Source organism: Podarcis muralis, chromosome 18 (assembly GCF_964188315.1).
Source record: "Podarcis muralis chromosome 18, rPodMur119.hap1.1, whole genome shotgun sequence".
Lineage (NCBI taxonomy): Eukaryota > Metazoa > Chordata > Lepidosauria > Squamata > Lacertidae > Podarcis > Podarcis muralis.
The window spans coordinates 4,832,905-4,855,785 of record NC_135672.1 but is presented as its reverse complement, the minus strand read 5'-3'; the positions used below and the strand labels follow the sequence as shown (position 1 = coordinate 4,855,785).

The following is a 22,881-nucleotide window of genomic DNA, read 5'->3' as shown; positions in this document are numbered from 1 at the left end:
AGGGAACAAGCTGGTTCCCCCTTCTACATGACAGGCCCTTGAGATATTTGAAGATGGCTCTCAGGCTCCTCTTTCCCAGGCTAGACATCCCCAGCAAACCCTTCTCATAGTGGCCAAAGAGATGCCTGCAGAAAATCAGGAAGCAGGATTCGAACCCTCTCCCGTTCCGTGGCTTCTGGCAAGTGACCCTCAATCCAGCTCTCTGGTCACAGAGCCATGCTGGATCTTGAAAATAGCTAAGAGAGCCATTAAGGGCTCGTGATTAGAGCGTCAGGCTAGGTCCTGGAGATCTGGGTTCAAACCCCCCCCATTTGGACATGCAGCTCATTGGGTGAAGCCAATCACTGCCTTTCACCCTAACCTACCTCACAGGGTTGTTGTGGGGGCTAAAGAGGGTTGCCATACGCCTGGAATTCCCCAGACATTGCCAGGATTCGACCGTCGGAAACAGTGTCTCGGCGGAAATCGCTGAAACGTCCCAGACAATCCGGGTGTATGGCAACCCATGTCGTAAGTGTTGATTTTGGCGAATTTCAATAAAAGTAGCTCAAAAAATTATATTTATTTAGGGTTTTGGGGGGGAGAGGAAGCTGAAATATGGCAGCCCTGGGGCTAAATGAGGAGGAACGAACCATGCGCACCACCTGGAGTTCTTTGGAAAGGAAGGTGAGGTAGAAATGCAAGTGAAGAAACAAGAGTCAGAGCTCAAGGAGTTCCGTTCAGTGTGGCAGGAACTCTCTGCCAGGAGCCGGCAGGCAGCAAATCGCACCATGCAAGTACAATCTGCACAGATGCAGAGCAGCTCATCCCCATGGATCATGCTGAGGGTGAAAGTCCCTGCCTCCCCACATCCGTCTAAGTTCCCTGCTTTCCAGGGGTTTCCCCCAAGCAATCAGAGACTATGCCTTCCTGCGGCCAACCTCTCCTCCGCCCTCTTCATGCCTCTCTTGGTTCTGGGAGACCAGCGGGGAAGGGAGTTGGTTGCAGCAGAGAGAGAGATAAAACTTTAGTTGCATTAACCAATGGCCATAGCAACAGTAAAACATTACAGTATACGCAGAAAATGAAATTTGATATAAGAGCACAATGAATCAGCAGTCAGTTAGTGGCCCTTATTCTGATCGCCCCTGCTATGAAACTAGCAAACTTTGCTGTTATCTGCTCATTCTGATCTGATAGAAGAAAGGACATTGTGGCAGTGGCTGAGCGCCCTGGGATGGTTAGTACGAGTGGGGCGATGATCTCGTTCCTCAGGTCTTTGTAGAGAGCGCAAGACAGGAGGACGTGTGCTGCTGTTTCGGTGCTACCATCTCCACAGGGGCAAAGACGTTTCTCAGGCGGGATCTTTAGGAATCGACCCTCAAGTACCGCAGATGGCCAAACATCCAGTCTTGCAAGTGTAAAAGCACGTCTGTATTTTGGGATAATAAGTTTGTGCAGATATGGGGCCAAAGAATCAAAATGGAGAGGTGGAAAATGAACGTACCAAGGGCAGAATTTCCTTATAGTGGCCAAGTTGTTCCAATGCTCAATATCTTTTAGACGTTGACCAGTTAGACTGTTTGCTTTAGTGGGGCCCATAGCGAGTAGGTGTTGTGGGGATAGGCCGCAAAAGTGAAGTTTTTGATAGACGGTTTTAAGCCAGGCACTTTTAAGGGAGTCTTGAAGTACTAGGGATAGTAAACCGGGGGGATTTGAGTTTAGGCGGAGCCAGAAGTTAAGAGTTCTTTGCCAAGTCCGTACTTCTACTGAAGGGAGACTTGCCTCTAGTCTCAATGATGGATTTGGGACACATGGCGGTACAGAAAAAATCCTGGTTGCAGCAGGATGGGGAGACATCTGTGACTTTTTACCAGCCAGACTTCCTCTCTGCCTCTTGGCCTCCCTCCTCTCCTGCTTCAGCTTCTGCCTCCGATTCTGGACTGCTCTCTGCCACAGACTCTCCCCGCTCACTAAACCCCGTTGCCTCCTCAGCTTCCGCCACCTCCTCTTCCCAGTCTTCTCCCTTTGCCTACTCATTGTCGCCCCACTACCAATCCCTGGGCTCTGAGCCTTCTCCCCTTGGGGATTCCCCGGCTGATTCCTCCCACCATTCCACTCACCCATCGGTTCCCTCTCCCAGCCTCGGTCTTCCGACCTGCAGTACGGGGATAATGGGCCTGCAGTGCCTTGTTGTTGCAGGGCTGCAGCGCTGCACATAACTGCTTGGAACACTTTAAGTGCTTTTAAGTTATAGGTGTAAGTCGTTGAAACCGGTTTAATCAGCAAGGGTATAATCCAGGCAGCTTTTCCCAATACAGGCCCTGCAGCTGAGTTTCTCCTGAGCCAAGAGGGAGACCCGGTGCTTTTTGCTGCTTTCGGGCAATGGCAAAGTTAAGCCTCGCTGGCATTTTTGCACCCTGCCTCAGAAATGAAATCTAACCCACGCCTGCTCTTGCCACAAGCCCTGCTCTCTGTAGACCATCAAAGGGGGGGGGGTGTTTCACCACACAATCATGTCCTACGCATGCACACAAACACACACACACACACACACACACACATGCTTCCCTGCACACATTTCCATCTGAAAGCCACGCCATCCTCAAATCAGCTGCCCTTTGACACTTGGACCCTGGCTGGCGACAATGAAAAGCTTCAAAGAATGTTTGCAGGAAGGAAAATTAATAGCTTTTTGTCCCGTCCCCCGCTTCTCTCCTCGAAGATGGATTTCTCTAGCCCCCCCAGCCAAACAGAGGGAGTGTCAAGAAAACATGACCGGCAGCCAGATTCCATCCTAACATGCAGGGATGATAGTCTGTGTGCAATTTCCCCCTGTATGCACTGTTCATCCCTGTATAATTCCATTCCCCAACTCTTTCCTCCTCATTCATTCCTTTCCCAAAAGCCGCCTAACCATTCTACCTTCCCAGGCGATGCCAAAGTTTACAACTGCCCTGGGAATTCGGAAAAGGCCAACAAATTTTCGGTTTTCTTTGTTTGGTTTTGATTAATAAATAAATGAGGGTTTGCAAATGCAAGAAAAAAGGAGGCGAGGGTATTTCACGGCCTACAGAAACGTCCCGGAGAGACACAGAGTTTTGCCAATGCCATCGTGCAACGCCTTGCAAAATTCATAGGCAAAACAACACAAAAATGAAGCATTTATGAGGCCCGACAGCCAGGAATTTCTCATCCAGCCTTTCCTGACATCAGCAGCCAGGGGAAAGAGTGTTGGATTTTACATTTCCTTAAGGAAGCGGTTAATTTTATTTTATAATCGATACTTTTATTATTGCTGATCATTATTGATTATTTGTCGACGTTTAAAATAATCACCTGCCCTTCTCCCAGGGCTCCCTTTAAAAAACGTGGCGTGAATATTAAAGCAGAATCTTAGAAACAGTTTTGCAACTGCAAAACTTAGAAGCCTGCACCTTCAGGGTGGAAAGGCAGGGCAAGGGGAGCTGCGTCATCAACATCTAATAATAATAATAATAATAATAATAATAATAGTACCCCGCCCATCTAACTGGGTTTCCCCAGCCACTCTGGGCAGCTTCCAACATATATAAATGAAATAAAACACTAAACATTAAAAAACGTCTCTATACAGGGCTGTCTTCAAATGTCTTCTAAACTGTCTAGTTACTCATATCCTTGGCTCAGGGATCGCATAACTCCAGACAAGGCACCCCCAAACTCAGCCCTCCAGATATTTTGGGACTACAATTCCCATCATCCCTGACCGCTGGTCCTGTTAGCTAGGGATGATGGGAGTTGTAGTCCCAAAATATCTGGAGGGCCGAGTTTAGGGATGCCTGCTCCAGACCATCCAACATTTCTCTGATGAAAATAGGGACATCCTAGGGGGAAGCAGAACGTTCCGGGATCAAATTCCGGGACACTGGTGGTGCTGTGGTCTCTAAACCACAGAGCCTAGGAATTCCTGATCAGAAGGTTGGTAGTTCGAATTTCCGCAACGGGGTGAGCTCCCGTTGCTCTGTCCCAGCTCCTGCCAACCTAGCTGTTCGAAAGCACGTCAAAGTGCAAGTAGATAAATAGGTACCACTCTGGCGGGAAGGTAAACGGCGTTTCCGTGCGCTGCTCTGGTTTGCCAGAAGCGGCTTAGTCATGCTGGCCACATGACCAAGGGAGCCGGCTGTACGCCGGCTCCCTTGGCCAATAAAGCGAGATGAGCATCGCAACCCACAAAGGTAAAGGGACCCCTGACCATTAGGTCCAGTCGCGGACAACTCTGGGGTTGCAGCGCTCATGTTGCTTTACTGGTCAAGGGAGCCGGCGTCCAGCTTCTGGGTCATGTGGCCAGCAGGACTAAGCCGCTTCTGGCGAACCAGAGCAGCGCACAGAAACGCCATTTACCTTCCCGCCAGAGTGGTACCTATTTATCTACTTGCACTTTGACGACCTTTCGAACTGCTAGGTTGGCAGGAGCAGGGACCAAGCAACCGGAGCTCACCCCGTCGCGGGGATTCGAACCGCCAACCTTCTGATCACCAAGCCCAAGAGGCTCTGTGATTTAATCCACAGCGCCACCCGTGTCCCAACGGTCGGGGTACCTTTACCTTTTAAGGGAAAGCAGGACATTCCGGGATCAAATCAGAAACCGGGGTGGCTTTTGTAAATCCGGTTCTGTCCCTAGAAAATAGGGACACCAGGATACCCCTGTAGGCCACTGGAACACCCTAAATTAGATTGCAATAAAGAAGAAGTATATTTTATTCTTATTATTACATTTCTGAAAGCCCCCAAGCGATCAAGGGCTTCAAGCAGGGAGGGTAGAGTCCGCCGGTCCTGACATCTGCGTTACGCCGCCGCACCCAGGGGAGACGGACAGAGACATATCGACTCCCTTAATAAGGCAGGGGATGGGCAGACAGGGCTCAGGCCGCCTGCGAGGCTTAAAGTAGAAGCACAGAATTGTGGAGTTGGAAGGGACCCCTGAAGGTCATTTAGCTCAACCCGCACAATGCAGGAATGACCCACAGGACTGGAGGGGGGACGAAAAAGGAGCGTCAGAGGGAGAAAGCCCTTTGCAGTCGAAAAGAGGGGAAGGGCATTTCTGTGCCATTTGTCCCCCCCCCCTTCCACATGACAGCCCTTGAGATATTTAAAGATGGTTCTCTTATCTCCTCTCAGTCTCCTCTTTTGCAGGTGGCGCTGTAGGTTAAACCACAGAGCCTAGGACTTGCAGATCAGAAGGTCGGCGGTTTGAATCCCCGCAATGACGGGGTGAGCTCCCATTCTTCGGTCCCTGCTCCTGCCAACCTAGCAGTTCGAAAGCATCTCAAAGTGCAAGTAGATAAAGAGGTACCGCTCTGGCGGGAAGGTAAACAGTGTTTCCGTGCGCTGCTCTGGTTCGCCAGAAGCGGCTTAGCCATGCTGGCCACATGACCCGGAAGCTGCACGCCGGCTCCCTCGGCCAATAAAGCGAGATGAGCACTGCAACCCCAGAGTCGGCCACGACTGGACCTAATGATCCCTTTACCTTTAAAATGCACCTAAAATGGACATGGGTGGCACTGTGGGTGGTGCTGTGGGTTAAACCACAGAGCCTAGGACTTGCCGATCAGAAGGTCGGCAGTTCGAATCCCCGCGATGGGGTGAGCTCCCGTTCTTCGGTCCCTGCTCCTGCCAACCTAGCAGTTCGAAAGCATCTCAAAGTGCTAGTAGATAAATAGGTACCGCTCCAGCAGGAAGGTAGACAGCGTTTCTGTGCGCTGCTTTGGTTCGCCAGAAGCGGCTTAGTCATGCTGGTCACATGACCTGGAAGCTGTATGCCGGCTCCCTCGGCCAGTAAAGCGAGATGAGTGCCACAACCCCAGAGTCATCCGTGACTGGACCTAATGGTCAGGGGTCCCTTTACCTTTACCTTCACCTCCTATCTCCTCTCAGTCTCCTCTTTTCCAGGCTAAACATACCCAGCTTCCTTCAACTGTTCCTCATCAGGCTTGGCTTCCAGACCTTGGAAATCTTCATATGTGAATTGGGAATGTTTTAAGCATGCGAAATATCCCTTTCGGCTGAAAGGCAGTCCCTATCGTGAGATCTTAAACACGCTTTCCCAAGTCCTCCATCCTGCTCCAACTCCCCCTTCCCACAACCCCCCCCCCAGCCCTTCTCTCTCGGCCTGACCTCCAAATTTGGGGGTGAGGGGGGGAGAGCTTGACCCCTGCTATCAGATTCCCTATATTTGGGTGTGTGCGTGGAATTTTAATTAGCATAAGATAAATCAGCCCGGAAGGGGGGAATCGAGTCTAGCAGCGTGGGAGGAGGGGACAGAAAGGCAGACTGCGTTTTTTTTGGGGGGGGGGAGTCAGTATGGCCACGACCCCTGGATTTGGTACCCAGCCAGGAGTCTGGTTTCGAAAACATCTCCTTTGTGGGGGTCACTGACTCCGTTGTCTAGCGAATATTTATCAAACCCCTGGCTCTCACCTTTGATCTTGCTGACAGCGGTGAACATTTTTTTCCCCAAAAAAGAGGGTTGTTTGGGGGGGGGGGAGAAGGGGGTTGTCCGAGAATTCAGATGATAAGAGTCAGGAGCTATGAAGGGAGGGTAAGGGTCAACTCCTAGGAAGCCAGAAGGAAAAAAAATATCAAACCAAGGGTTTGATTGATTTATATTTTGTTTTTTATTATCTTCTCTGGACTTCAGGGTTTTATTTGCATTGAGTCTCATCCAGCAAAGCTTGACTCGCAGTAGAAAAATGGACCTAAGGCAGTCGTTTGTCGTGGATGCTTTTGTTGAGATTCCTGCATGGCGGGGGGTTGGAATAGATGGCCCCTGGGGGTCCCTTGCAACTACACAATTTCTATGATTCTAGAATTCTTTTTTTTTAAAAAATAATATTTATTCAAAATTTCATCAATCCATAAAAGAACCCCGACCCTAGCCCAAAAAAGAAAAAATAGAAAAGAAAATAAAAAGAAAAAATACAAATCTCCAATTACAGTTTTTCATTTGCTTAGTTCTTGAACCTCCTCACACCTCCCTTTTTGTATTCTAGTTTAGTTCGTTATTTCAGCAAATTCTTCCCATATTTCTCAATTTTAATTTAAATAGTTAATCATCACACTCTATCTTATTTATTAAGCAACATACCTTTCCCCTCCTTTAAAATAATCTATTATTCAATTTACCTTACTCCGTTTAACCTTGTCTTATGTTAAAAATCTTAAGATTTCAAAAACACAACATATTCATGCCTTTTTCCTTAAGAACATTTCTACTAAAGCCAATTTAATTCCTTTCCGGCCAATCCCTCAAACTTCAATAATATTACATTAATTCCAAAATTAACATAAACAATTTCTAGAATTCTAGTGCCTACTCTAAGTAGGACTTAGGCCTGCATTTGTGTGTGTGTTTTTTTTAAGCCTGTTTTTTCTCAGTATGGTTGCCAGAGAAATAAATTCACAGTGGCAGAAGGGGTGGGCACCAGTGGCGTAGCGTGGGTTGTCAGCACCCGGGGCAAGGCAAGTAATTTGCGCCCCCTAACCCGTGGATTTGCGCCCCCTAACCCTAACCCCCTGATGTTGCGCCCGGCCCACCCTGCACCCCCCACGCTACGCCACTGGTGGGCACCAACAATGCAGTTGTACTGTTAGAACTGTGTTGTGTGATGCTAAAAAATATATATCATAGAATCATAGTCTTGGGAGGGACCCAAAGGTCATCTAGCCCAACCCACTGAAATGCAGGAGTCTTTCGCCCAGCATGGGTCTCGAACCCACAACCCTGAGATCTCACGCTCTACCAGCTGTTATTTCTGTATTCGCCTGCTTTTGCCAACGTTTGTGTCGTTTTATTTCTGTGTCTTCGCTTGCCGACTCTGGATTGCAAATGGCTACGGGATTCACACGTTCAGTAAACCTGAATCTCTATGTCCTCATCAGCAACCTCAATCTTTGTTCTCGGTTAAGGACTGAACTGGCGATTGCGTAGAAGGTTGTTCACACTCTGAGTCCACCTATTGAAATTGGAGGATGGGATTCATTCAAGGCCCATTCATTAAAATGCTTAAAAATCCGTTGACTTCAGTCAACATGGAGTATGACTCTTGTGCAAAAGCGCCCCCTGGTGGATGTCAGCACTCTGGCCTCTTCCTCCTCCTCTCTTTATTATTATTACAGTGGTACCTCGGGTTAAGTACTTAATTCATTCCAGAGGTCCATACTTAACCTGAAACTGTTCTTAACCTGAAGCACCACTTTAGCTAATGGGGCCTCCTGCTGCCGCTGCGCCGCCAGAGCACGATTTCTGTTCTCATCCTGAAGCAAAGTTCTTAACCTGAAGCACTATTTCTGGGTTAGCAGAGTCTGTAACCTGAAGCGTATGTAACCTGAAGCGTATGTAACCTGAGGTACCATTGTATTATTATGTATTGAATTTAAATAAAACGTAAATCCACAAAATATATAATCAAAATAAAAACAACAACCCATTAACTCCCCCTGCCCCCATTATGACTCTCCTGTGAAGTTTATACAGTGGTACCTCTAGTTGCGAACAGGATCCGTTCCAGAGGCCCATTCACAACATGAAAAGCCCGCAACATGAAGCGCCGAATCTGCATAGGTGCGCGGCATGATTTAGCATTTGTGCGCATGCACGAAGCGTGATTTAGCGCTTCTGCGCATGCGCGAGCAGCAAAACCCAGAAGTACAGTGGTACCTCAGGTTAAGAACTTAATTCGTTCCGGAGGTCCATTCTTAACCTGAAACTGTTCTTAATCTGAGGTACCACTTTAGCTAACGGGGCCTCCCGCTGCCGCCGTTCGATTTCTGTTCTCATCCTGAAGCAAAGTTCTTAATCCGAGGTATTATTTCTGGGTTAGCGGAGTCTGTAACCTGAAGCGTCTGCAACCCGAGGTACCACTGTAACCCTTTCCTGAACTTCCGGGTCGCCACGGGACGCAACCTGAAAAAACGTAACATGAGGTATGACTGTATGGGAATTTTTGTGTGTGTATTTGGGGGAACTTTGGGGCAGTTTCTGCACATGCCGTAGAGGGAAGTGAGGGGCAGGTGGGGCTCATCCACCTGGGAAGGGAGCCCACCTAGGAGAAGGAAAACTCTGACCCTAAACCTCCGCTGCCTTGTGGGATATTTTCAGGGGAAGGGAAGCCTAAACCTACACAAATCAGGAGCAGATTTGTTTTTTATTAATTTAGATTACAAAGATTTAATTTAATTGGCAAAGAATTTACAATCTCATACTACAAAAAGAAAATTAAACAAAAAATTAAGAAAAAAGAAAAGAAGAAAATACAAAAAAGAAAGAAGGAAAAGCAAATTTACGTAAACAAAAATTAATCTTCATAATTAATACTTAATTAAACACTTAAATAAAAAAAAAAGACTTCCAACAAAACGAGTCTTCCAATCATTCTCACTGTACTGTTTATACTGTGGTTTTTGCCGCACAGTTTTATATTCTTCAATATTGTTCCCGTCTACTCCGCAAACGGTATTTGTGTATACATGTATCACTCAAGTTCGGCTAATATGGTGTGATTGGTACAATGTGATCTTATATAATCCTTAAATATTCTCCGTTGTCCAAATATTTTCTGGTTCAATACTAGGAGCGGAGTCCCTAAGGCAGTTGGATTGCACCTTATACGCCTCCTTCCGCCAACTGCAGCCAAGCTGGTGTCAAACATTTTGCTCTGCTTTCCTTTGGGCCACATCAGCCAGGCCAAGAGGGGGGGGGGTGTCAATGTCTGGGGAGCCCAGGACCCCCAGACACACTGCCCAGGATTGTGCCCAATGGATGCCACTTCGGTGCTGCAAACACAGCAGTTTGGCTTCACCCCTGAAGACGCACTCTGTTGCCCCTAGAGACAGACGGATGCCAACCAGAAAACTTTGTTGGCTTATATCAGGCACCCCCAAACTCAGCCCTCCAGATGTTTTGGGACTACAACTCCCATCATCCCTAGCTATCAGGACCAGTACTCAGGGATGATGGGGATTGTAGTCCCAGAACATCTGGAGGGCCGAGTTTGGGGGTGCCTGGCTTATACAGTGGTGCCTTGGTTCTCAAATGCCTTGATTCCCAAACGCCAAAAACTCTGAAGTAAGTGTTCCGGTTTTCGAACGTTTTTCGGAAGCCAAACATCCGATGCGGCTGTCGGCTATTGTTTCCGGGGCGCCTGCACCAATCAGAAGTTGCGGCTTGGTTTTCGAACATTTCAAAAATCAAACGGACTTCCAGAACGGAGTAAGTTTGGCGCTTTGTTTTTGCTGTTTATTTAGCGTTTTAGTTTTTGAGGCTTTTTTGGTTAATTTGTTTTTGTGACTGTGTGCAACCCTACTGATTGATTGATTGATTGATTGATTGATTGTGTCACTGCGGAAATGGATAAAAGCCCCCCATCCAAACCATGACTATCATCAGTGCAGGTAAGAAGAAAAAATGAACTTTAATTTTTATCATCTACAATACTGCCTTCTTTATTTTATAGTGCAGTACATTGATGGTTGCTTTTATGGATCAATGGTCTTGTTAGATAGTAAAATTCATGTTAAATTGCTGTTTTAGGGGTGTGTTTTTTAAAGCCTGGAATTGATTAATCTGTTTTGCATTGCTTTCTTGGGAAAGTGCGGCATGGTTTTGGAACGGACTTCTGCAACGGATTAAGTTTGAGAACCAAGGTACCACTGTATGCCAGGCTTCCATTTACGTCAGGAAACAAGGGGAACATTGGTAGTAAAGTCATACCCTCCAACATTTATCTGATTAAAATAGGGACATCAATAACAACAACAACAACAATAGTAATAATAATAGTAATAGTAATAATAATAATGTTATTATTTATACCCTGCCCATCAGGGTTGCCCCAACCACTCTGGGTGGCTTCCAACAGAAATTTAAACAGAACATTAAACTTTAAAAACTTCCCTATCCAAGGCTGCCTTCAGATGTCTTCTATTTTTATTTAATAATTTTTATTGGAATTTTATTTTCAACATAACATAATACCCCCAATACACAATCCACTCTCATTAAACGGAAACATAACATACAGTGATCATAACATACAACAATACAAAGAACGAAATAAAAGACTTCCTTTATCCAGTATCTGGCCTCCTTGTTTACTTCTTATAAACTGTTTCCTTTAAAAATAATGATTACGATTTTTCTAATTATAACTTAAATAGTCACAAAGTCTCCTACAGACATTAAACAAGTCCAGGTATGTATTTTAGGGCCCTGTTTTGTGAAGTATTCTCTGCACTTTCCCCATGCTTTTTGAAACTCTTGTCAAGTGTGATCTCTCATTGCCTCTGTTAATCTAGCCAGTTCAATAGACTCCAACAGTTTGTCTTGCCATTCCTTTTTTGTTGGCACAGTTTCTTTTTTCCAGTTTTTAGCAATTAGGATCTTTGCCGCTCCTGTGGCATAGAGGAATATTTTCTGATCTTCTCTTGCTATACCTGTGTCCTTTCAGATGTTAATAATAATAATAATAATAATAATAATAATAATAATAATAATAATAATAATTTATTTATACCCCACTCTTCCCGGTTCAAAAACCGGGCTCAGGGCAGCTAATAACAAATTTAAAACACTTTAAAATACTTAATTCTAAAAGCAGCATAAAATACAGTATAAAAACATGAATAACAATAAAAATAAAAAATCAATTAGATAATCCCCAGGGCTAGCTGGCTGAATTGGTCCTACTTGGGCCAGCGAGGAGGCCAGGGGAGAATTAGCTGTGGGGTCTCAGAGCGGGTGATCTTCATAAAAGGGGAAGGGGAGAGAAGGGAAATAAAAGATCAGGCTGAATTCAAATTAAAGGCCAGGTGGAATAGCTCTGTCTTACAGGCCCGACGGAAGGAGGCCCTGTAATCCTGCAGGGCCCTGGTCTCCTGGGACAGAGCATTCCACCAGGTTGGAGCCATCACTGAGAAGGCCCTGGCCCTGGCAGAGGATAGTCTGACTTCCCTAGGGCCCGGGACCTCTAAACCAGTGTTCCCCAACCTTGGGTCTCCAGCTGTTTTTGGACTACAACTCCCATCATCCCTCGCTAGCAAGACCAGTGGTCAAGGATGATGGGAATTGTAGTCCGAAAACAGCTGGAGACCCAAGGTTGGGGAACACTGCTCTAAACGATGGTTATTCATGGACCTTAAGGTCCTCTGTGGGGCAGACCAGGAGAGGCAGTTGTCTAGTGACTTATCTCCTTGGCTCGGGGGACACATAACTCCAGACCCTCCAACATTTCTCCAATGGAAATAGGGACGTGTTTAGCTGCCCTCTCGCCCTCCTCTCCCAACAGGACAGGGAGCTTTCTGCCCTCCCTTCCTGAGCAAGGCTTGTGCTAAGTGGAGGCTGGGCTGCCCGCTCTGCCCTCCAAACCGCGGAGGGTTCGCACCAGCGACTGCAACTGCCCAGCCTGGCGTTGACCCATCAGACTGATCTGCGTCTCCAGCTGGTGCAACTGGGCTTCCTGCTTCTTCCGGCCGTTCTGGTAAGCGAGGACGAGGGCGCTGGAGGGGAAGGGGGAAAGGAGAAAACGGTGGAGCCAGACGGGATGGCATTTAATAATAATAATAATAATAATAATAATAATAATAATAATAATAATTTATTTGTACCCCACCCATCTGGCTGTGCCTCCCCAGCCACTCTGGGCAGCTTCCAACAAAGATTAAAAATACCGTATTTTTTGCTCTGTAAGACTCACTTTTTCCCTCCTAAAAAGTAAGGGGAAATGTGTGTGCGTCTTATGGAGCGAATGCAGGCTGCGCAGCTATCCCAGAAGCCAGAACAGCAAGAGGGATTGCTGCTTTCGCCGCGCAGAGATCCCTCTTGCTGTTCTGGCTTCTGGGATTCAGAATATTTTTTTCCTTGTTTTCCTCCTCCGAAAACTAGGTGCGTCTTGTGGTCTGGTGCGTCTTATAGAGCGAAAAATACGGTACATCAAAATGACACACATTAAAAGCTTCCCTAAACAGGGCTGCCTTCAGATGTCTTCTAAATGTCAGGTAGTTGTTTATCTCTTTGACATCTGGAGGGAGGGTGTTCCACAGGGCGGGAGCCACCACCGAGAAGGCCCTCTGCCTGGTTCCCTGTAGCTTTGCTTCTCGCAGCGAGGGAACTGCCAGAAGGCCCTCGGCGCTGGACCTCAGTGTTTAGCTCAGCATGGTCCGCACTGGCCGGCAGCACGAGCTCTCTCCCCGTCCCCACCTGGGACCTTCTGCAAGCAAACCAGGTGTCCCGCAGCTAAGCTGCAACCTTTACCAGGAAAAAAAGCAAGCCAGTTTCTAGTCTAGTCTAGAGGAAGCTGCCTTCTCCTGAGCCGGACCTTTTGAGTCTCTATACCTCAGTTTTGCCAACACTGGCTGGCAGTGGCTGCCCTGGGTTTCGGGCAAGGCAACATCCCCTCCAATGATTGACCTTCTGCATTCAAAGCAGGTCTTTCCCTTTCAGACAAAGCAAGATTCCAGTCCTCAGTGATTCTGAATAGAGGGCTGGTTACCTTTTGTGGGGACCTCAGAGCAGCTGCTGGCTAGCTCAGACCAGATAAGGGGGGGCAGGGGTCTCTCGGGGTTGAGAGGCCTTTTCGGGGAGAGGGGACCCCCCCACTCCAAACTTACCTGTGTGCTTTGAAAAAGTCCCTCGTGAGCTCCATCTGCTGCGCCTCCTGGGCTCTGCTGTCCTGGCTTCTCTCTTCCAGCTCAGCCAGGAGGGAGCTGATCCGGTCTTTGAGCTCCCCGATCCTGCCGTTTACACTAGAGGAGAACATAGAGGGAATTTTGTACCTGCTGCTCTCTGCAACCGGAGCAGGCCGGCGGGAGATTGATGCCCGTAATAGCAGGAGAATCTGGGGTTGTAAACCCACCATGCCTGGCTCAGAGTAGACCCAGAGGTTTCAGTGGGTTGGCACTCAGTGGGAGGGGGAGTTATTGGTTTGCTTCGTTATTGCTTTCATTATGTATTTGGTATTTCTCTCTCTCTTATTGTTATGCTCCAAAATGCCCTGAGATCTACAGGTGGCGGGCAGTACGCAAATTTAATTAATAATAATACTATTATTAATTAATAATTATTAATAATTATCGATGCTTTAGCTGAGATCCCTGCATTGCAGCAGGTTAGACCATTGGGGTCCCTTCCAACTTGATGATTCGATGGTTCTAATAATAACTGGGATAGCTCAGTTAGCAGAGTGTGAGACTCTTAATTTCAGGGTTGTGGGTTCGAGTTTCACATTGGGAAAGTGATTCTTGCATTGCAGGGGGTTGGACTAGATGACCCTCGTGGTCCCTTCCAATTTTACAATTCTATTGATGATGATGATGATGATGATGATGATGATGATGATGATGATGATGGACAGTGAGGCTGGGCAATTTGGGCAGAGGGACTCCTACCCCCCCCCCCCCCAATTTCCACCGAGACAGCTGCGGTGCCCTCACAGAGGACTAGGCACCTTTTTGCCTACAATACATTTATTATTATATATTTATTCACGCATTATTGATCACAATCCTCTTTGAACACAGTTTCCTCTTGAGCTCTCATTCTACTGGTTAGACTCGCTGACTTCCCAGCCTATAAGATGCGGGTGGCGCTGTGGGTTAAAGCCTCAGCGTCTAGGATCGAAAGGTCGGCGGTTCGAATCCCCGCGGCGGGGTGCGCTCCCGTTGCTCGGTCCCAGCGCCTGCCAACCTAGCAGTTCGAAAGCACATCAAAGTGCAAGTAGATAAATAGGTACCACTCCAGCGGGAAGGAAAACGGCGTTTCCGTGTGCTGCTCTGGTTCGCCAGATGCAGCTTGTCACGCTGGCCACGTGACCCGGAAGTGTCTCCGGACAGCCCTGACCCCGGCCTCTTGAGTGAGATGGGCGCACAACCCTAGAGTCTGTCAAGACTGGCCTGTACGGGCAGGGGTACCTTTACCTTTACCTTTAAGGTAAAGGCACCCGTGACCATTAGGTCCATTCGTGGCCGACTCCGGGGTTGCGGTGCTCATCTCACTTTACTGGCCAAGGGAGCCGGCGTACAGCTTCCGGGTCCTGTGGCCAGCATGACTAAGCCGCTTCTGGCGAACCAGAGCAGCGCACGGAAACGCCGTTTACCTTCCCGCCGGAGCTGTACCTATTTATCTACTTGCACTTTGAGGTGCTTTCGAACTGCTAGGTTGGCAGGAGCTGGGACTGAGCAACGGGAGCTCACCCCATCGCAGGGATTCGAACCGCCGACCTTCTGATCGGCAAGTCCTAGGCTCTGTGGTTTAACCCACAGCGCCACCCATGTAGTTGCATACAAAAATAAATTCTTTTGATTCTTTGATACATCTGACTCAATGATTCCTAAAAGGAACGCTTCTGCTCTTTTTGGCAGGGGGGAACGTCCTTTTAAGCATTCCTTTTCCGCAAAAAGCCTTTAGCTGCTTTGCACGCCCACCACAAAGGAATAAGCGCTTTGTGGACCCTCAAAACCGGGGAAGTGCAAGCGGTGAGCTGAATCGCACTCACCGCCTAAGAGTGTTAAGAAGCCTCAACGCCTCCATCTTCCCTTCCTCGCCGGATTGCTCTACTCCACCATCGTCAGACGACCGGAAAGCGTTCCTCTTGGAAGTGTAGGTGGGGGCTAAGTCCTGCACCGCCACAGAGAGGAAACAGGAATGAAAAGGAGCGCCCACTTTCGTCTTCCATTCTTTGAGGACGAAACTGATGGACTATGCAGAATTAGTTAAATTAACAGGAAGGATTCGAAACCTGCGGGACCAGAGATCCTCAGAAGGCTGGAGTAAATTTACGGACTATTTGAAAAGCAATTGTGATGAACCGATTACGCTTCTTATGCAAGAAGTTTCGTAAGGTGAATTATTTGAAATATTGCAAGAAAGATAATGAGGAGAATTATTAGTTAAGGACAATTAAAGGTAATATGAAATTCAGAAATGCATAACACAGTGGTACCTGCGAGACATAAGTCAGAGTCTCTGAGTTTAGACTTTGGGATTCCCGGACATTTTCCCCTCAGCCCCCTCTTCCCCCGTTTCCGCAATATGGCAATGGAGGTGATGCTCTTACAGTTCCAAAGGGAATGTCAAGCAGGGAGGGAGGGGGAGGCTTCTCCCCCCCCCCCCCCCGTTAAAGGAAGCCACATCCTGCCCTCCAGGAGCATGGGGGAGCAATGGCGTGCTGCCTGCCCCCCCCCCTGACTCTCAAGCCTCCCCCGAGATGTCAAAACGAAGGGAGGAGGGGGGAAGGCCAAGCACAGCTCTCCCCCTTACCCCGACGGCTTGGGGAAAGCTTGGGAATCGCCGGGGGGGGGGGCAACTTTGTCACTCTTCCAACTTGCCCCACTGAGAACTCTTGCTGGGACCGTAGCGTATAAAAAGATCTCTCTTGCCTTTTGGGGAATCCTTATTTTTGCCCAAAAGGGAAAAAATAAGCACAATCTACCGATCGGTTGTGAGCCTTACCTCCGAGGAGTCCTCTCCGCTGCTGCTGCTGCTGCTTCCTGTCGACGCCGTTTGCTGCCCACGAAGCTCATCGCGCTCCCCTTGCAGGATCCGGGCCATCAGCAGGCAGGCGGCTTCCTGAGCCCGAAAAGTGTACATCTGCAGCGCCAGTCTCTGCTTCTCCTTCTCCGTCAGGTGCAACCGGGTGTTGAGGTCGCCCAAGGCCTCCTGAGATCAGAACTGGGAGCTGTCGTGAACTGGCAGGATTAGTGAACTAAACAATTTAACCCCTGTGTTGCAAACAATAGTAATATCCAAGGCAACACGATGACCAAATACAATGATACGATATCAATGCAGTCATAAAAAGGTAAAGGGACCCCTGACCGTTAGGTCCAGTCGTGGCCGACTCTGGGGTTGCGGCGCTCATCTCGCTTTATTGGCCGAGGGAGCCGGCGTACAGCTTCCGGGTCATGTGGCCAGCAGGACTAAGCCGCTTCTGGCAAAGCAGAGCAGCGCACAGAAATGCCGTTTACCTTCCCACCGGAGTGGTACCTATTTATCTACTTGCACTTTGACGTGCTTTCGAACTGCTAGGTTGGCAGGAGCAGGGACCGAGCAACGGGAGCTCACCCTGTCGCGGGGATTTGAACCGCCGACCTTCTGATCGGCAAGTCCTAGGCTCTGTGGTTTAACCCACAGTGCCACCCGCGTCCCAATACAGTCATACCTCGAGATAAATACGCTTCAGGATAAGTATTTTCGGGTTGCGCTCCGCGGCGACCCAGAAGTAGCGGAGCGTGTTACTTCTGGGTTTCTCCGCTCGCGCATGGGCAGACGGTCAAAATGAGGTCATGCGCATGCGCAGAAGCGGCAAAACGCAACCCGCGCATGCACAGAGACGCACAGTCGTATCTTACGTTCTGTTCAGGATACGAACAGGGCTCTGGAATGGATCCCGTTCACATCCCGAGCTACCACTGTATACACACTTTATATAATATGAAATATATGAAATCACATCAGCAGAAAACTTACGAATCTCTGAAAGTCACAAAATGTGCACTCTTAATGGATTCCATATCTTGTGACTTTCAGAGAAATACTTGTTAAGATACAGTTGTACATTTATCCACTCCATGTTTACAGTATCTCCAGGCATTGTTTTGCACATGGCACCTTAGTATGTCTGTTGCTTGAACGGTTACAAGTCTATCTCTATTCTAGTTATTATTCTAGTAAATTTGGTTTCATACTTATAAGCCAGTTTGTGGTGGTGTTGTTTGGAGGGCCATAGAATTATTGAGCTGGGGAACTGGAAGGGACCCCGAGGGTCATCCAGCCCAACCCCACTCCAATGCATCTGCCTCGTCAAGCCCAGATGCTTGAATTGGCATGCAAAGTTACAAAAGCAGGCATAGGCAAACTCGGCCCTCCAGCTGTTTTGGGACTACAACTCCCATCATCCCTTTCTAACAGGACCGGTGGTCAGGGATGATGGGAATTGTAGTCTCAAAACATCTGGAAGGCCGAGTTTGACTATGTCTGCACAAAAGGGAGCAGAATGGAGGGGCTGTGTCTACTCAGTTGCCCCACGTTGATGGATCTTGTCTTGAATCCTCCAGGATCTGCTTCGCTTTGGACTTTGGGGAAAGGCTGAAAATATTATCAGATTCGGCTGAGACACAATGGGTTAATGGGATAAAAAAATCACTAAGGACCAGAAACTTATTGCGGGCTATTTTGCACAAGAGAATCCAATCTCCCATCGCTCACCCTCGCCTCCTGCAACTCCTGCAGCAAACGTGTCTTCTCCATCCTGGGTTGAGCTGCCTCGGAGGGAAGCGTCTCCCACAAGGCTTTTTGGACAGCGGCCACCTTGGTCCCGATTCGGGAGCTGATTCTGGCTGCGGCAGAATCGGGCCCAGGAGGTGGCCGGCAGGGCGGGAGCTTCAAGGAGGCCTGCTCCTCTCTCAGGCGCCGGATGTAATCCCGCAACAGCTTCCTGTCGCCCTCTTCCGAACGGCGCAGCTCTGAGAGCCTGAATGGAAAGGGGGAGAGTGTTAAGTTGTGGGTGAACATGTCAGACGACACAGCGATTCTTCAAACAGCTCTTCTTTATTCAGATGCCAGAACAGAACTGAACTGAGGAGCTCAGTCAGCCTCCTTATATAGAGCTCCAGAAGAACGTAACTGTTGCAACTTTCTAAAACTATCCAATCACTGAACGTCACTTTCGATCCTTCATTTGCATAACTATCTACAGTATCCCCCTGCTGGCCCAGGGTGAGAACTTCAGTACATAACAGAGAGAATCAGGTTCCCACGACCTGGCGCGATGTTTCAAACTATAACTCTCATCAGCCCCAGACAATTTCATAGTGAGCCCAGGACTCTCAGTGCCACAGAAGACAGAATCAGAATTCAAGATGGCTTCCACAGATTGGAGAACTACATGCAAGCTAACAAAATGAATTTCAGCCAGGACAAATGTCAGATTCTGCATCATCGAATTGTAGAGTTGGAATAGACCCTGCAGTGCAGGAATCTCAGCTAAAGCATCCCGGACAGATAATAATAATAATAATAATAATAATATAATAATAATAATTTATTATTTATACCCTGCCCGTCTGGCTGGGTTTCCCCAGCCACTCTGGGCAGCTTCCAACAGAACACTAAAATACAATAACCTATTAAACATTAAAAGCTTCCCTAAACAGAGCTGTCTTCAGATGTCTTCTAAAAGTTTGGTAGTTATTTTTCTCTTTGACATCTGGTGGGAGGGCGTTCCACAGGGCGGGTGCCACCACCGAGAAGGCCCTCTGCCTGGTTCCCTGGTTCCATCCAACCTCTGTTTAAGCCGTTCTCAAGCTGTGGGTCCCCAGATGTTGTTGGAGTACAACTCCCATCATCCCTAGCTAGCAAGGCCAGAGCTCAGGGATGATGGGAGTTGTAGTCCAACAACACCTGGTTGAGAACCGCTGGAAGGAGAATCCACAGTTGGACTCTCCTTCCTCGCAGCTTGAAGCCATGGGTTCGAGCTGAACATGAGTCAACAGGGTGATGCAACAGCAAAAATAAAAAGCTAACACTATTCTAGGCTGCCAACCTAGAACACTATTCTAGGCTGCCATGGTGACAGCAGCCACAAAATTAAGAGACGCCTGGTTCTTGGGAGGAAAGCAATGACAAACCTAGACAGCATCTTAAAAAGTAGAGACATCACCTTGCCAACAAAGGTCCGTATAGTAAAAGCTATGGTTTTCCCAGTAGTGATGTATGGAAGTGAGAGCTGGACCATAAAGAAGGCTGATTGCCGAAGAATGGATGCTTTTGAATTCTGGTGCTGGAGGAGACTCTTGAGAGTCCCATGGACTGCAAGAAGATCAAACCTATCCATTCTGAAGGAAATCAGCCCTGAGTGCTCACTGGAAGGACAGATCCTGAAGCTGAGGCTCCAAGACTTTGGCCACTTCATGAGAAGAGAAGATTCCCTGGAAAAGACCCTGATGTTGGGAAAGATGGAGGGCACAAGGAGAAGGGGAGGACAGAGGACGAGATGGTGGAACAGTGTTCTCGAAGCTACCAGCATGAGTTTGACCAAACTGCGGGAGGCAGTGGAAGACAGGAGTGCCTGGCGTGCTCTGGTCCAGGGGGTCACGAAGAGTCAGACATGACTCTTTTAAGATGCTGTCCAGGTTTGCCATCGCCTTTCTCCCAAGGAGCAGGCGTCTTTTAATTTCGTGACTGCTGTCACCATCTGCAGTGATCATGGAGCCCAAGAAAGTAAAATCTCTCACTGCCTTCATTTCTTCCCCTTCTATTTGCCAGGAGGTGATGGGACCAGTGGCCATGATCTCCGCTTTTTTGATGTTGAGCTTCAGACCATATTTTGCGCTCTCCTCTTTCACCCTCATTAAAAGGTTCTTTAATTCCTCCTCACTTTCTGCCATCCAAGTTGTGTCATCTGCATATCTGAAGTTGTTGATAAAGTTGTGCCTGGCCTGCTCTGGTCCAGGGGGTCACGAAGAGGCGGACACAACTAAACAACTCAACAACAAGAACAACATTCTAGGCTGCATCCACAGAAGTCTAGTGTCCAGATCAAGGGAAGTCATAGTCCCACTCTGTTCTGCCTCGGTCAGACCACATCTTGAATACTCTGTCCAGTTCTGGGCACCACAATTTAAGAAGGATGTTGACAAGCTGGAAGGTGTCCAAGATGACCAAGGGCCTGGAAATTTATGGGGGAAATTTGTTATCTATTTCCCTTATGTACGGAAAGAAGGAGGACCAAGTTTCATCAAATTTAATAAATAATAATGATTGGCCTCACAGCTCATTCTCCTTCCTCACCATCCCATGCAGATCCTGCAAGGCTGATTATCTGAGCTCCCTTTTCCTCACCTCTGATCTAAGCAGCTGAGACCAGGCCCCCCAGAGACGTCCTTTCCGCAACGTCGCAGAGACCGATAGGCTTCGCCCAACACTGCCGATTTCACCTCCAACAACCGCCCTGCGATAGGGAGGAAGTGCAGAAAGAGGGTTAAGCGTTTTACATCGACAGCTGCCCTCCAAAAATTCGTTAGAGAGCCAGGAAGCGGATGTTTCTGGACACCGGAAGCTGCCTTGGCTTGCACCAGTTTCCAGTCCTCATTGTTCTGCATGGGGGTTTAACTGTCAATCCCTGTTTGCAGGGAGCGGCGGTAACTGTAGCTCTGTGAGGAGGGGTCTCCTAACAACACTCTGTGCCATTAATTCACTACAGTTCTCAGGACTTGGGGGGGCGGGGGGAAAGGCATGACAGCTTACAGTGGTATGGTACCTCTTCCGTCAACACACAATGGCCACATGTGCAGGTAAGGTGAGAACATTGAAAACAGGGTGCCCACCAACATTTATCCAATGAAAATAGGGACATCCCATTCCATAATGATAATTTTGCTATTTATACCCCACTCATCTGACTGGGTTGCCCCAGCTGCTCTGGGCAGCTTCCAACATATATAAAAACATAAGAAAACATTAAAAATAAATAAAGTTAAACTTTCCTGTACAGGATTGCCTTCAGATGGCTCAGGGGTTGGATAACTCCATACCCTCCAACATTTCTCCAATGAAAACAGGAAAAGTGGGACATTCCAGGATCAAATCAGAAACCAGGACGGCTTCTCTAAATCAGGGATGTCCTTGGAAAATAGGGACCCTTGTAGGGTCTGCAGAAATGGTGATATGAGGTGTTACCAACAAAAAAAAAGAGTGGCCGTTAAAATTGATGGAATATGCCGAATATGCAAATTTAACCATGAAAATTAGAGGTCCAGAAGAGACAGTTTTTAAGAAGGATTGGGACCCTTTTGTAGAATAAGTTTATTGCACACGTGTAAAAATGCAAGTAGGATTTGAATGAAGAACAGGAGAAAGAAATATCTGGGAACAAGTGGAAAGGATAGGGCATAGCATAATTATAAGATGAGGCAATATTAGAAAATATGGGGAAACCATGGAGAGGGGCGAGGGGAAGTCAAATGATAAATGGGTATTAATTGGAAAATAGTATTGTGTATTAAGTTTAAAGGGACACGGGTGGCGCTGTGGGTTAAACCAGAGCCTAGGACTTGCCGATCAGAAGGTCAGCGGTTTGAATCCCCGCGATGGGGTGAGCTCCGTTTGCTCCTGCCAACCTAGCAGTTCGAAAGCACGTCAAAGTGCAAGTAGATAATTAGGTACCGCTCTGGTGGGAAGGTAAACGGCGTTTCCGTGCGCTGCTCTGGTTCGCCAGAAGCGGCTTAGTCATGCTGGCCACATGACCCGGAAGCTGTACTGGCTCCCTTGGCCAATAAAGCGAGATGAGCGCCGCAACCCGAATCGGCCACGACTGGACCTAATGGTCAGGGGTCCCTTTACCTTTTATTAAGTTTGTAAATTTTTGAAAGAGAACATCAAAAACCTCCACGGTGACTCACCTGCATGGCACAGGCTTCCCTCCTCTCCTCCTTCCTCTGTTTTGGGGTGCAGTTTTGTTGCTGTCAAGGATAGCAGCACCTCGTAGGCCTCCAAGCAGCGTTCACTAAGAAATCCAGGAAATGCAAAGATCCTTGCATTAATCTGCAAAGCACCCAAGCAACTTGGAAAATTCCGATATTTGGTCTTTTCTTGGTGCTACCTTTTCTGCAAACTGCTTTAAGGGTTTTTGTGGGTCTTCCTTGACCAGAGAGAGGCACTGTCAGGAGCGCTCCAGCAATAAATTGAAGTCAGCTCTTTATTAGAGGAAACAAGGTCTGCTCAGGAGGTTTTTCTCAGAAAGCCTTACCCCATGGATCAGTTGCTGAAAGTCCCCACCTCCCCAAAACCATCTAAGCTCGCTGCTTTCTGGGGGTTTCCCCAAGCAATTGGAGACTGTGCCTGCGTGAAGCCAACCTCTCCTCCGCCCTTTT

The 22,881-nt window shown here is 47.9% G+C and overlaps 1 protein-coding gene across 2 annotated transcripts in view; it reads right to left on the bottom strand.

The window, feature by feature from the left end:
* Positions 1–10,825: 10,825 nt before the first annotated feature.
* The window catches only part of USHBP1 (USH1 protein network component harmonin binding protein 1), a 31,676-nt gene continuing 19,620 nt past the window's right edge, over positions 10,826–22,881 (bottom strand). Inside the window, exons 9-15 of one of the 2 annotated variants that reach the window (XM_077922069.1) lie at positions 22,411–22,514; positions 20,852–20,960; positions 18,218–18,482; positions 16,463–16,669; positions 15,507–15,709; positions 13,624–13,758; positions 10,826–12,513 (exon numbers count right to left, since the gene is read on the bottom strand). In XM_077922069.1, the coding sequence (XP_077778195.1) occupies positions 12,345–12,513; positions 13,624–13,758; positions 15,507–15,709; positions 16,463–16,669; positions 18,218–18,482; positions 20,852–20,960; positions 22,411–22,514 (1,192 nt within the window). In that variant the 3' untranslated portion in view covers positions 10,826–12,344. The remainder of the gene's footprint in view (positions 12,514–13,623; positions 13,759–15,506; positions 15,710–16,462; positions 16,670–18,217; positions 18,483–20,851; positions 20,961–22,410; positions 22,515–22,881) is intronic. The other variant, XM_028713970.2, reaches the window with a different exon arrangement.